Below are 15,349 nucleotides of genomic sequence, written 5' to 3'. Positions count from 1 at the left end.
AATATTTACACATGGATTGTGGAATACTGCATCTCAGTTGAAGAGTATATCAACACCTGCCCAGATTGGGCATTTCCTAGGTGATAAAACAATTTCCATGTAAGTTATTTTGCAATACTAGTATTTTCAACTCTACAGACACATGGCATATGAGAGACAGGACTCTGTAATTTAGCAGAGAGCAGTAGTGGGTGAGATTTTCTGTGAATTGTGCATACAGTGTGAATATATGTAGGGGATCACATTTTTCAGTTAGGTTCTCAAAGACTGATTGAAAAGTTGGCATCATTATTTCAGTTAGACTACATAAATATTTACTCTACTCCAATTGAAAGGACAGCTCAACTGCAGTATGTTTGTCTGTGTAGATTTTGTATGATTTCTGCTCAAAAGCTTTCTGGAGGAACCATAAATGTCAGTGTTCCTTTCTTTCTCCTCCAGAACCAATCTCTTCCTTACACTATTGCCCTGCTCATTGTACATAGTAGCTCATCACAGTGAATCTCAGCTGTAGGAGATGAAAATTCAAAAAGATCATGCTTTTAAATCTGAGCACAATAGGCATTTTGGGTGCTGCAGTTTTCTGAGGTGCTTACAGGAATTTTTTTTTTTAATAAACAGTTGTATTTTCCTAAGTGCATGGACATTGTACTAAACTTTGGCTCCTTCTTTTAACAGGCTGTGAAAGAAGAGACCTCTTTTGTAAATCCCAGTAAGACCTCCAGTCTGCAGGACCCTAATGTAAGGTCTGTTGCTTCTTGTCTGTAGTTTTTTTGGAAAACATAAAAATAATGTATGATGTAATGAGGCATTTCCCAAACATTATCTCAACCTGTTGTTACAGTTCAATCTGCTCATCTCCAGGCTGCTGTGTAAAGTTCACCATGCAATGACCTGAGGACAAGGTGGCTGTCAGAATGGTGCTTATTTTATACACACACAGATACCATTTAAGAACTGATGGAAGCTCAACTTTAAAGATCAGACTGAGTGTATATATTTGAATAAATGACAAAAGCTCTGGATAAGAAATCAGATCTAGTGACAATCTTAGAAAAGCTTATATAAAAATAAATCAGTTTTCATAACTTTTATATCAGAAACATGATAGGTGTCCAAACTGGAATATCCCTATGTTTGCATTTTCATGATTTGTGCAAGGTCTGTTGCAGAAGAAGAGGCATTTAGTATACAGCCTTCAGAAAAATGGCTCATTTGCTGCTTTTGTAGTGACTGCTTTTGATTGTACTTTTCTTCTGTTGATAGAGGAAAATACTCTATTGGAGTGGCTATTTTGAAGAGGCATATTAATTGTAAACATTATTTGAGTGGCACAGTATGCTGTCTCCCAGCAGGTGATTAGAGAGGAGGTTAGAGCAGGAGCACTTGGAAATCACCTGCCTCTGTGTGTGTGGTAGTGCCATCACTTTGGACATCTTCAGTGTCAAAATCTGATGGGAGAGTTTGAGGGAAAAATATTATGGATTTACAGCATGCCTGATAATCAGCTAATTATGTCAGTGTATCTACTTTTTATATGTGTTCATGTATGTGTAATATACATATGGACCGGAGCACGAGTCATCTCATGATACTGTTTTATAACTTTCAGGTGGTGACTCTTGCAACAGAAAGTAGACATTTAATCACCTTACAGAAAAATCTAGTTGAGGGGGGTAATGAGTTATATTTGACAAATTAAATCATTCTGAACTCCAAAAGAAACACTTACAGTGGTGAAAATTTGTCAACCTTTATTTCAAATGTATATCTTTCCCATAAAGTGATAAATCTGCACTAGCCTTCAGAAACCACTTCATTCAGAAATTCCTTTCTGATCAGATTGGGCTAGCAGAGTTGCTGTGTTTGCTTAATGAAAGCAGCTACCTAGAGAAGAATGGTGGGGATGGTTGGTGGTGCTGAGGCAGGAGGAGACATGAGAGATGAAGCTATTGACTGCACTGCTTGCAGTGCAGCTGTGATTCCCAGTTTCCCATGTCTCTCATCTCAGGATACCCTGCAGAGCTGAAATTTCTCACCTGATAGGCCATGGTTTTCTCATTTGTTTGTCCAAGAGGCTGTAAAGTCTGTTTGATACTTAGAATCGCTCATTTTTCTCCTGTGACATTGCTCTTCTTAGACTTCCACAAAACTTCCTTAAGAAAATTCTTTTCTTTCTTAATAAAATTCATCACATACACGGCAGAATGACCTATTTTTTGTTAAATAGAAATGGGTTTCATACACTGTCTCTGCCACAACACCCTTTGTTGGCTTGCTGTCACTTCCAGAAGCAGTTCAGGAGGACCTAACTTGTATATTCCTATGGGACTGGGAATGTGGCTACAGACTTGTTTTCCTTAATCACTTCTGCTGAACTTCTGCATAACATCTGTCAAAAAGCCTTTTTGCTCCACATTTTGGAATAGGTTTTCTCCTGCTGCATCTTGTTGAACTGTAAATGAATGGTGTGCTTTGTGACGTAAAGCACTATTCAGCATGAAGTAAGGTTGGTAACCTGGCTGCAAAGCAAATTTCACTGTTTTCTTTCACACACATCCAAGCTTATAAAATTGTAAAAGTCACTTTGGAGTTCTTGGTATGCAGGATTCTGGTGTATATTTTTCTAATATTTATTTTTACTGTGTTATGTCAAGCATCATTTCCTCTACAGTCAGTTATGCCAAATAAAATGGTATTCTTTTATTGCTGTGTCCTGGAGGTGCGCAGATACAAGTAATCAATGCTTGGGGAATTGGGATGTAATTTTAGCCAGTTTTAAGGCATAGACCAATTTTAGCAGCCTGCATTCAGAACTCAGATAAAAACGCAAAATTAATCCAATGTCTAACCATTCTCTTTCTCCTTCAAGCAGCTACCCTTTCTGCAGGGATATATGCACCTTTGCAGCCAGCCAGCATGTGACCTATTTGCCAATAACATCCTCTATAACCTCTATCTTGTGGAATTTGATGGACATAAATGAGCCTTGCTCTGCTAGGAATTGCATCTGAGTAGAGCCAAGGGTTAGTTCATACCGGGAGACAAATTATCTGGGAGTTTTTCTCTTTTCTCTTCTCTTCTCTTCTCTTCTCTTCTCTTCTCTTCTCTTCTCTTCACTTCTCTTCTCTTCTCTTTTCTCTTCTCTTCAGCAGAGACAGGCAAAGCTATCCCTTGTAAAAAGCCTCTCCACATGGAATATATTTTTTTCCTGAAAGTGCCCATGCAGACATTTCTGTAAACAACATGTCTATGAATCTTTGATGACTGTTAGTTTGCTGAAATATCTTGCCAGTTGAAAGCAGTAGCTGTCACAGCTTTTTAACAATACTCCACTCTTGTCATGCAAGGGATTTATAGCTGGGACAATGACTTTGTGTATTTTTCACACTGATGACTGTACAAAACTTTAAAAAATGCTCTGTTTTTTCCAAACCCAAGACACAGGGACATTTGTTCAGGCCAGCTAGTAAGCAAACATATGCAGTTTTGAGCAGTAACTGAAGCATGAATTGTTCATACTAATAAGGAACTAGAGGATGACAGAGGAGGGTAGTAGCACTTCTTTGATTAAAAAACTCTGCTCTCTTTGCTACCATTTTGTCTGCTCTTCCATTGCCATTCTGAATATTACACTTCTAATGAATTAACTGCTTGGATATAGCCTGTAATCTCCCTCAGCAATTATTTTAGCATCTGCCACGACAGACTCAATTTGGCTAACAATTGCTACAGCTCTTTGTAGAATTAGCTCTGGTTCAACTAGTAATTACTCATATTTTTGTGTGGTATAGCCACTTTTGCTACAAATAAGTCTCCAGTCATTTTCTTGGGCATGGCCTCAGGATACTGCTGTGCTTATGCAAAGTTGTCAGTTTAGTTGTCTTGTTTTAAAGGCAGTTTATCCACCTGTTCTCCATGTCTTCTGGCAAACTCCAAACACTTCTTTATGTAAGTAATTTTAAATATTGGAGGGGAAAATCAGAGCTGAAGCTGAATTAACACTATTTTGTCAGCTTTCAGGAGTGGAGACCTTGCTAAATTTGCTGTCATTCGGTGCACAGGCTGGAAGTGCAAAGTTGTCTCCTGATCTTCCTGATAATAGCTAACCTGTACACAACAGATTAAGGTGCAGGAGGATGTGGGATCACAGCAGACTACAGTCCTCTCTCAATCCCTGATTTTGGAGAGCAATGCTGCATGCTTCTATAAGTTTTCCTCCTCGGGATAGGATTTTTTTTTCTCCCAGACTGTTTCAAGTGCTGGTTCCAACATTAAATGAGGAAAAAGCTGGTGGTGACTCAGTAACCCAGTATGTGCTGCAGTGCTCTAGCTTACATCCTCTTTAATCCTCAGTTAAGACTGATAGAGTGCACTAAGAATTGGGACATATTCGTACGTTCCCCTTGCTGACCCTGCTGCTTTGCTGATAGCCCGTAACAGAGCAGCAGATCTGGACAGGGGCTACAGGGAAGTTGGACCCATCCAGGCTGCACATGACAGAGCTCTCAGCTGAACAAAGTCAACTGAGAGCAGCTAACAGGAGAGGAATTTCTCTAGCAGGTTAAATAGGGGAGCCACAAGTTACCTTGATAAAACACAGGAATCCTACGAAGAAGAGTCAGACGTTTCTTTATTACAGCTCTGTTGTAACAGATTTGAAAACACGCACATATTCTTCAACACCAAAGTAATATGTACTATATAACTATGCACTAGTAACTATATAGCTGGGCTGTATGCATTTTGGACAAGGCAGAACAGAACATTGTGTTTTGGAAGAAGAAATACCTGGAAAAAGAAGTGCTATTTATGTATTCACTGTTTTTTTTTTTTTTTTCTTTTTATACTGTCTGTGTTGAAGGAAGAAGAGATACTGTTAGTTTGCAGTTACCACTTCACATGGTGAGGCATGCTTTGTTAAGGCATGTAGTAAAAATGTGTTTGTGTCAACACTGGTTCAGTTTGGAGTTCGTAATGGCAGTCATTTGCAAGGATTAATGGTACTTCTTTTGGGATGTAGAGCCCAAGTGTGCAAGGGAAGGGGTGATCATGGTGATCATGCCAGTCCTTTTAAAGAACAACAAGACAAATTCATCTTACAATAGAGCTAGAAAAGCCTTTCTAACAGATCAGTTCTTTCTTTAGTGTTGTAAAAGAAGAACCTATCATGGTGGCAAATGATCCAGAAGGGATGATAAGGAAGCAGCAGAGGTGTTTTCCTATCTGTTAGAGAGTTCCTTACACCCAGGTATCTGTTTCTGTGTCCAGATGGAAGTGTTGAGGGAGAATTTGCTGATTAGATATCTAATTTAATTCAGGTTTGAGATTACTGAATGTTCTTAAGTATAGATTTTGTAAGGCTCTCATCCCCTGCCTCCACCAACTAGGATTTTTTGTATTTGATTCTTTTAGCCCTGAGAGATCAGGGTTCCAGCTGTCTGCCAGAAACATTTGTATAATGAAGGAAGTATAGTGTTGTGCAAAACAGAAAAATGAAAAATGTTGTCAGCAGCTTTCCTATCACCTCTGGTCACACTTTCCTCTTGATCAGGGGCCTATCCCACCTACTGGTTTGGACACGGAGGTTTCTCTCCTGCAGCATAACAAGGGAATGTGAATCACAAAGTCACCTTTTCACCTTTTTATAAACCTCCCCCATTTCTCAGTAAAGGGATGGATACTAGAAAGATAAACTCTTGAACTTTCTTTCCAGAAATTTATTGCATAATTGACAGCGTGCCTAATTTATTAAATACAATGAATATATGGCTAACCACAGAACACCATCCAGAGAATTTGTTTTCTTATTCAAAGCTTTGTCAGACAGAAGCACCATCTGTACAATTTCCCCAGCACCTATACATGTGAAAGCTATGCTCCTGAAAACTCTTTGAAGTATGTTTTCTTTCTGGCTATGACCATGTGGATAAGCCTATAGCATGGATACCTGTATGCATGTGCTTGCAGGTTCACCCATACAGATTCGGACTATATTTAAGAGAAAGGTCTACACTTTTCTTATTTTGTCTGTTTCTTCAAACATGTCTGGATGAAAGTCGAGGTATAACTCTTAAGGAATTCCAGCGTTAAGAATTACACCAAAATAGTCTGGATGTTGGGAATTGCTACTACTTTGGACAAGGCAAAATACTGGCTGTCCTTGGGCATATCCTGTTTGCCAAACTAAACTTTAATCTTGGGATAAGTCCAACAGTAGAAATGTTGGTAAAAATGCCCAAACTTAAACAAGTTGGGTAAGCAACTGAAGTAAAATTTGTAAGACAGGAATTATCTAGCAACAGGATTTGCTGCTAATATACACTTTTCTCCATGTTCATGTGCTGCTGGGGAAAGCTTAGATATGATATGTTTGGTACATGTAAACACTAATACCTTCTTTATCTGCTACACATTAATCTTCATTTTATGAGGGCTCAAAGCAGTACTGTCACCAACACTAGATCAAGTCAGCCATTTGTCTAGCTGAATTTTGAACACCTCCGAATGGAGGATGGAGATTACACAGCCTCTCACTCAAAATAGTGATCAAAAGTGTAAACACAAGTTCAGTCGTCAGTTAAGAGCCCTCTTCAGCTGAAGCCTTCAAGTTGGCTGGTCAGTTATTACTGTTCTTGTTGCTGTTGCCACTTGCTGTCATGCACCATGTGGTACATTTATGCACTGCAGTATTTATTTCTCTTAAAATATGCTTTTAGATTACTGCCAGCTTTGGCAGGCTTTATATCCCACATGGTTCGGGATTTGTCTGTGGATTTCTTTCTGTTTAGACCAACTGCTGCATCACCCTTTGTTGATCCTTGTTATCCAAATTATCCCATCTTTCATAGGATTGCAAATAGCAATATTCTTCTTATGTGGGAGTAGGTATAAGCACCAGCTGGTGCTTTGTGCATTCATTTATTCTAATTTTCTTTGTAAATCTTCCCGTCCAAAACCAAATTACGCCATTACATTGAGACTAATTACATTAGGAGCTGCTCAACACGTAACGTAAAATTAAATGTTATTTCCTAGAGCTTGATGATGCTGCACACCAGAAAAGAAGGGTGGAAAACATTAAATTATATCAAGTTTTACGGGGTGCAGATGAATCAGGAGAAGTAATCTCAGGCGCTCTTCTGAATGCCCAATGCAGAGTAAGCTTTGCTTGTACAGATTGTCAGAATGTGTTTAACCTGCTGTGGCTTGTGCCTCTGAGGTACACTGGGCTTTGAGTCTGGCTGCCTTTCTACGTATGGGAAAATGTCTGACACCCTTTCTGACCTAAGTGATACTTCTAAAATATAACTTGCATGTATCATCAAGGAAGGAGTGTCTCTCAAAGTAATGTCTGCAGTCTTGTGCTTTTCCCTCTCTGTTCTCACCGCACAAACTATATTAACACTTAAATTGTCATATTTTGCTACCTGAGCTAACATCCTGCTGGCATACCTGCTGCAGTCTGAACCTGAACCATTTTTTTCAGAAAACTCTGTCTCTCTGCAGGTGCTCTTGAAATATAAGCAAGGTACAAAGTGTATCAATGTTTGCCTAATCTGCACACAATTAGGATCTTGAACTAGCACCTCAGTATCTGTTTTTATACATATGCTTTCCAGTGAATGTCAGGGTGGCTTTCATGCTACCTGGTATGTCACCTGGATGATTACAGGCAGCTTGTTTCCTCAAGTCAAAGACTTCAGTTCCCTAGAAAACTAGATACAGACAAAAGAACTTTCAGGCAGTTCAGAATAGAAGCTGATCAAGAATTATGTGCTTAGTCTTATCTCACATGAGCTTCAGTGAATTCAAGCAGGCTGTGTTTCCTTAAACTCAGAATGGAGTTAACTCTGTGAGGCAGAGTCTGAAACATTGCATTTAATTTTCTCCTTCTAAATGTGTTGTGAAATATTCTAGGTAAACTAAAATCATTATCTGTGTTGGCTTCTTCCTAACAAATTTGAATCGCTTTTTAAAAGCTCCTTTTTCGTCTTTTTTTATTCAATCTTTACCTTAAAAAAAATTAATAATAAAGAATCATTCTCCAACTGAAAAATTTCAACCAGTGTTTCCAAAGATGAACCAAATATCTAAATACACATCACCCTGGCCTCACTCCACGGACAGGTTAATGGATCTACTGCTCTAGCTTTTTGCAGGAACCTCACCCAGTAATTTCTGCATCAAAGTCTTAGCTTCAAGCTGAACTCTTGAATAGCCTTTGCATGCCAGTCTGCATTAAAGATTGCAGATAGGACACCTAGGTATGTTCTTTGACTTCATTCTGAGTATTAAAGACCCCTTTGACCCGTTGCCTGAAGCCAAGTGCTGATAAATTGTTTGTAATTGTATTCTTAACCTTGGAACTACTGAGTACTGGAGCAGTACTCTGACCTTTCAGATGAGATTCAGCTGAGGTACATTTCTTTGGCACTGTGCCGTGTCCCCTAAACTGTGCCTAGGTTCCTTGGAAACCACCAAATTCACCATGGCTGTTCTGGTTGATGTGAGAAGGGGTAGGATTTGTCGCTCCGTTTGACCTCAGATACCAGGTGTTGACTTCCTACAGTAGCCCGAGCTGTGGGAGAAGAACAATTTCTGTATCATCAATATCTATCTGTTGGACCACAGGAGCACCGTATTTTTGTCTAGACTGCACATACATTTGCATTATAAGGGCAAGGGAAGGGGGAGGAGTTTTTTCCTTTACGAGAAACAGAACTCAAGTGGTAAGGTAAGCACACAATCTGTAGCAAGGAACTTTGTTACACATCTTCAATCTATAGGGAGGAGGGTAAGGGAAGTAAAAAGAAGAAAAAAAATCTTTATTCAGAAAATTTGATACTGGCAGTAGCTTTAAAAAGTCCAAGTAGTGTTTTGAAGAGCTAACCTGTCTTCTGAGAAAAGCTGCCTTATCAAAGTGAAAAAGAACATATTGTTTCTTAACTTCAGATGACCTTTGGGAAAAAAAAATGTGTGAAATCCTTAGAGCACAGACTTAGGAAAGATCGGAGTGTTTGTGTGTGTTTGCTTCGCTTGTTAGGCTATGTCTTCAGTATACTGGAGAATGCATCTATCAAATATTTTTCCTTTTCTTTCCTTTCTTCTTTGCTTATCCTTCCCAAGTTTTTGCTATCATATTCCCACTCAAAGGGAGTTCTGAAGCAAAAATCAACCTCTGGGGCTTTTTTTTCCTTTTCCGTGAGTCAGCACCTGAAAGCAGGTCAATGTTCATGCAGATGGCTGTATCCTCGTAAATCATGGGGCTTTTAGCCTCTATCTCTTGGCATCAGTCTGGGAGGACACAGGGAGAGAGATTGTTCCAAATGACAAAATAGGCACAAACAGAAGCAAAGAGGATAAAGCCTGTTAAAGAAAAACGCAGGAATTGTGTTCACCCAGCAGATTTTGGTGGTTTTAAAATCCTGAACTGGATCCTCCAGGGTAAGAGAATTTATTTAATGTCATTCAGTTTATTAGGTGGACAATCATTTACTCCCACATGGTCCTCTTGCCACATTTCAAACAAGTGTGGAGGTCTACCCACAGCCGCCTGAGCAGGGGACGAGGAAGACATGTCTGTCTGTGGAAGCCGCTGTACACAAAGGGGTGGTGCAGGAGCAGTGCAGCCTCAGCCCTGCAAACTGAGCCAGGGTGGGGTGGGACACCCTGAGTCCCTCAGCATGAGCACATGCATTCTGTCCCCAAGGAAGAGTCAAGCTAAACCAGTGAACATCTGTGGTCACTTGAAATGATCAACAGCGTAATTTTGTTTTTTGTGAGCAGTTTGGTTTCAGTCGCCTTCTTGGCTGCTGCTCTGAGAACAAAACAAATTCCTTGGGTTTGGGGGGGATCTCTCTCTAGGTCATGTTTGTGTTGCTGTGCAGGCTTGTGAAACAGGCTGAAGCTAGTTCAGGAGAGTGTGCTGTCTGTGGCTCAGGAGTGTGCCAGGGCTGTCAGTGCACAGGCAGTTTCTGATGACCTGCCACTGCCTGCTGACATTCGTGGTTGTTATTGTCATTCTCACCAGGAAGCGACAGATTTTTATGTAAGGTGCCAGGTCATTAAGTAACTCTGTCTTGGTTCACTACCTTCATTTGTATGCAGTAGTGGTTGGGTACTGTTACAGGAAAAAGGTATCTTATGAATTAATGACATTGAAAAAGAGCCTTCTAAAGGAACTGTAATATGCTGTACGTTTTCTTTTTCGCTTTAATTCTGAGTCCCACTGATCCTTTAACACTTTGAGGTTTTCTCAAGGTATACAGTTTGTACAGGACTACAGCAGTTTATATAGCTGTGTAATTTATATAGGACTACAAACTCAAAATGGTGATATCGGCACATAATCATTTTATTTAAATAATTGCAATAATTACAGGGCTTCTCTTCAAAAATCATATCTTTCCATATAAGAATTCTGGCTGTAGAAATCAAAGGATAATAACAGAAGTTATTCTGCTTCATTTTCTGGAATATCAATGAGATTTTTTTTAAGACTTCCTGTGATATTAAAAGCCTGCCATTTTTAAAACACAGATCAGACTCTGTGGTTGATCAAGCTGAGCACTTCTTGTATCTAGTCGCTGACAAGAGAGTAGCAACAGTTTTGAGCAAGTTCAGACTGAGGAAGAGTGTTTGGAGATGAAACAGGAGCTGTCATGGAATTTTCAGTCTGGTGTGGAAAGAGGTAACCTAGCAAGGTTTTAATGAGGGCAAAAATCCAGCTCTGCAGTTGGTAGAACAAGTCTAACATTTCATTTTGTGCTAATGGTCTCTTTGGGTAGAGGCATTGCCACGGATCCTTTTCATTCAGAGGTAACTTAAATTTACATCCTACCTAACCCACAGCTTCTCAAAATGTGCACTAAATGGTGCTTGTGTCTCCCCCAGAGGCCTGATAAGTATCAGAGGAAAGATAGTCGCTGCCTCCAGCCTCTAACAAAAATTATGGCAAAATTTTATCATAATAGGAAAGAAGATTTTGTTTTTAAAATGGTATTTATTTTGCAACATAAGTGAGTGGAATACTTTACTGGTGTGATACAAAACAGAAGTAAAGTTCATCTGAGCAATTACAATGACCAAAAAGGAGTAGGTGTGTCTAATGTTTAATTGACTTTTTTTTCCCACTTGAAAATCTGCAGCATTCAAAGGAAAATAATGTTTTTCACCTTTTTATTGGTTTAGAGAGTAAGTGTTGTTTGTATCTCAAATATTTTATTTACAGTTGAGTGAAATTTTTCTTATTAAACATTTCTTTCAGCACTAAGTCAGACTTAGAATTTTAAAATTTTTCATATGTATAAGTGAGTTTCATAATTTGCTTTGAAGTCATTGTAAACTGCTTTAGTTACAAAATTGCGCTACATTTTTTCAAACAAAAATTTGATCATGGCAATTGAAATAACTGCTTCAAAAGCCCCAAATCGTCCCCTTTTTTTTTCTTTAAATTACAAACCATGATATTCCAAAGGTGATATATAGGCTTTGTGAAATGAAGCATAGTAAAAGAGCTGAAATTATAAGATCTTCCTTTGTGTGAAAGTATCTGACTTACTTTCATCACAGATTATAATGTTGTCTTAAGAAATTTGAAGTACCCATGAACTGGAAATAGATTTGTTACCAGCTTTCCTGTTCTACACTCTGCTGTTTCTTGAACCCCTTCACAGCATTAGTGCATCTCTTGCTATCACTTTGAGGAAATATTATTCAACTCAAGCAGTTTATACCACTATTTTTGTTTCTGCTCTCACTGTGTTGATGAAAAGGTTTAAAATTTGTAAGGTACCCTCTTACAAAATTATTGGAAAGTTGTGAGGACCACTCATACAGAGCAAGAATGTCAGCTAATATACTTGGACTGAAAATAATGACATAATAATTACATTCATTCACACCCCTTCAGAATCTGACTATCAGTTGTTTAATGTGTCTTAACATATTTATCCTGCTTATGTCAGACTTCAGTTGGAAATCAGTTTGGGTAAATTGAACTAGTAATTTTTTTCAGTAGTCAAAAGCTACCTTTGCTTCAGCAAAAGAAGAGCTACAGTTGTCTTCCAATCTGAAGTCTTACTTGATGAAAATGACCTCGGGAGTTTCCATAATGGTGCTGATTCACAGATGTCCAGGTCAGATTGACTGAATTCAAGACTAAACCAGATGATTTGGGCTTTTGCTTTTTCTTTGCTTATCTTCCCCTTATTTGCCAGTCTAATAGCCTAAGAAACTCAGCAAAAGGTCTTCATATCTGGCTGGATTGTTCTGCATTAATGTCATTGAGAAATCTGTGATATTAAATGACTGACCTTGAAGTCTGAACTGGGGAAAAGGAAAGATATGAATCTTACTGCTATCTTTACTAACTTCTTGAAATCTTTACTAACTTATTGAAATTAATGGGGACAAACAGCAGGAAAATAATTGACAAAAGTTGTTTTATGAGAAGTGGTATTAGTAGTTGGGTTTATGATTTATTTATGCCCTTTGTACTTTAATACTTTCCATTGTTCCATCTTATGCTCTGTGACCTCTCCAAAGACTAAAAACATTTAGGAAAACTGAATATATAACCTGAAGGCTGTGCCATCTCAGTGGGTTCTGTTGTAGCTGGACAGCAGGTTCAAAGTTATCAAAGTGAGTTAATGAAGCCTAAAACACACAGGGGCATCAGAGGGATCTGCAATTGTGAAGATTAAACATGCGTGTCTTATTAAGGCTTTAGAAAGCTAGTATGACGCAAGTAGACTTGAAAAACTTTTGCCATTTGTGGCATGTATCTCAGTGCATGAGCAATCCCACCAGCAAGGGGTAGGGATGCTCAAGCTGCTAGTTTAGAATCTGACTTCAGATTAGATGGCAGAATACCACTTCACAAATTGTTAATCAAGACTTTCCAATTACTCTTTTAATGTTTGGCATATTTATTATGTTTATAGTACACATATAGTGTATTTAATCATAACCTGTTGCTTCAAATAAAAGCAGTATTTAAGATGTTTCATGTGTCTTCATGCCCCTCGAGCTCTTGGTTGAAATTGTTTCCTCCCAAGGTCACGAGGATCCTGTATTTAGTATTTACAATTCCTGTATTGAGGCCTGAGTTAATTCTACTGATAAATGGTTAAGGAGAAGATTCTTTCATGTGGACCTCCTCTCTGCCATATCTGTCCTCTGCTGGAGCTCTGCATTTCACATTAATGAGCATCTGAAACATGTCTGTATTTTGATTTTTTCTTGCAAGTAGGAAAAGATTTGATCATTTTTCTTGGATCAAATCCATTAGTTCATTTCCCTTGAGCTGCTCTTTCAAATGCGGAAGGATAATGTTTAATTTCAGGTAAAAACTATCTTAAGCAGAACCGGTTTCACAATTCATGAAATAGTTTTGGTTAAACATATGTTTTGTAAAAATATTTCTGACGTGACTGAAATGCTGGTCTGTTATTAAAATGTGGTATTTTGGAAGCAGTGACATTTCCACATGGTCTTTCACATAGGCTCTGTGTTTGTAACCAGTGGCTGCTTCTATAAATGGTATGCCCAGCACAGGAGGGTGAGTTCACACATCCTTTTCTGTACACACACACTGGCCTGTGAACTATAAATGGAACAAAAAGATGAACTTCAATGGGCACTTGCCACTTTGCAAGATAAATAAGTGTTGATGAGTTAGAACTTTATTGATATGCCTGAAGTAGTTTAAATAGAGCCCATATGACGTATGTTTTTCTTGATATTTTTAGAAGTCCAGCTCCAGTGAGACCTGAAACTACACCAACAACTGTCCCTACAGAAAAGCAGGAGGTTAAAGCTCCTCGTGTGAGGAAGTTAACGAGGCAGTACAGTTTGTGAGTAACATACAGCACTATCTTTGTGGTTTTGCCTACTACAGCTGAAAATGAAAGGGGATGCTAATTATTGCTCTAGCTATGCCTTCTGAAAGGCATGAGTGCAATTACATGATAATGATCTTATACTGATACCATTCCTTTCATCACTGAGAATCTTCAAGCTTTTAATACAAAATGAATTTGCCTTTCCTGCACAGTTGCTAACCCTTTGAATTGCAGGCCACCAATTGCAGGCCATCCACCTTTTCCCGAGCTTATGGGTTAGGAATTAAAAACCTCTTTACCACGTGAAATGTCAAAGACCTGGTGTGAGCTGGAGCAAGCTGCCTCTGTCGGCTTCATTACAATCCCATTTGCAAAATGAGGAAAACAGTCTTTAGTTGTTGGGGCATCAAGCTGTGCAGTGAGCCATTCCCTCTCAGAAAGCACACCCGCCCTCTCTGTGATTTGTCACATGAAGGAATTGCTGAGCTGGCTACAGCTACAGCCAGAAAAGCTAATTCTCTTAGTCCAGGCAAGAGTGATCTGTGTCTACAGGGCTTTGGCATCCCATTTACACATAATTCATTCCACTTGAAAGTCTCTAGAGATCTGAGGTACTGAGCAGAAGTGAAAGTCCGTGTTGATTTATCCTCCCTTGAAAAGACAGACTAGGTCACCAGAAACTTGGGGGAAAAGGGATAATGCCAGCATAAACTTACTAGTAGAAGAATACCAAATCCATAATGGAGAAAAATATGTATGCTTTCTGTGTGGAATGGCAACTTTTAGCCCCTCCAGGAGTTCAACATTCTAACGTCAGTAAATATATATCAACTTTCTTTTCTGTCTCTTCAAAAGGATTCTAATAAATATCAATATGTAGTTATTTTCTATTTCACTGTTAAGAACATTGTCTTTTTAACAATCTGCATTACCAAAACTGAAAAGTTATTCACGAGAAGAAATAGAAGAATGAGTCAAATTGAAGCTAGGAGGAAAATGAGCTATTAACCAAATTAGTATTTGTTCAAGAGGCCAAGACTGGCATGTGGAAACACACGATCACTTTTTGATTGATGAAGTTTTGATGAACAGTTTTGAACATGTCTTGCTCCCATGTGGATTTTCAGTTGTCCAGTATTAGGTGTGAGGAACAGCAGACAAACACATCTAACCATAGGTGTCACCTATGCTGGGGCCATGTGTAGGGCCAAAGACTACCTAGTTAAAAATTCAGGCTGCAATTTTTTTTGTTGTTTTGTAAACCCAAATTCTATTCAATTTAAATTATCTTGTATCTGGAATGCAAATATGGGAAATGTGAAGAAATAGTGAAGGATTATTGTGGAAGTAAAACAGTGAAGGCCAATTCTCAGTCTTACAGCTAGTGTGCTGATCGCTTGATGGTTGATAAATTCACCCAAACCCTTATTTTTCCACTTCCTTGTATACACCAGAGCAGCTTTACCCAGCAAGGATGGGGAGGGTGCCAGTGTATTCCTGCT

The 15,349-nt window shown here is 38.8% G+C and overlaps 1 protein-coding gene across 1 annotated transcript in view; it reads left to right on the top strand.

The window, feature by feature from the left end:
* Window positions 1-15,349, top strand: part of EPB41L4B (erythrocyte membrane protein band 4.1 like 4B) — a 172,003-nt gene that overhangs the window by 124,891 nt on the left and 31,763 nt on the right. Inside the window, exons 20-21 of the mRNA XM_017739074.1 lie at window positions 679-746; window positions 13,755-13,859. Coding sequence (XP_017594563.1) covers window positions 679-746; window positions 13,755-13,859 — 173 coding nt within the window. The remainder of the gene's footprint in view (window positions 1-678; window positions 747-13,754; window positions 13,860-15,349) is intronic.

The sequence above is a fragment of the Corvus brachyrhynchos genome, unplaced genomic scaffold (assembly GCF_000691975.1).
Source record: "Corvus brachyrhynchos isolate BGI_N302 unplaced genomic scaffold, ASM69197v1 scaffold7, whole genome shotgun sequence".
NCBI classification, from domain to species: domain Eukaryota; kingdom Metazoa; phylum Chordata; class Aves; order Passeriformes; family Corvidae; genus Corvus; species Corvus brachyrhynchos.
Note: the sequence above shows the minus strand (reverse complement) of the source record. Positions and strands in the feature narration are given on the sequence as shown.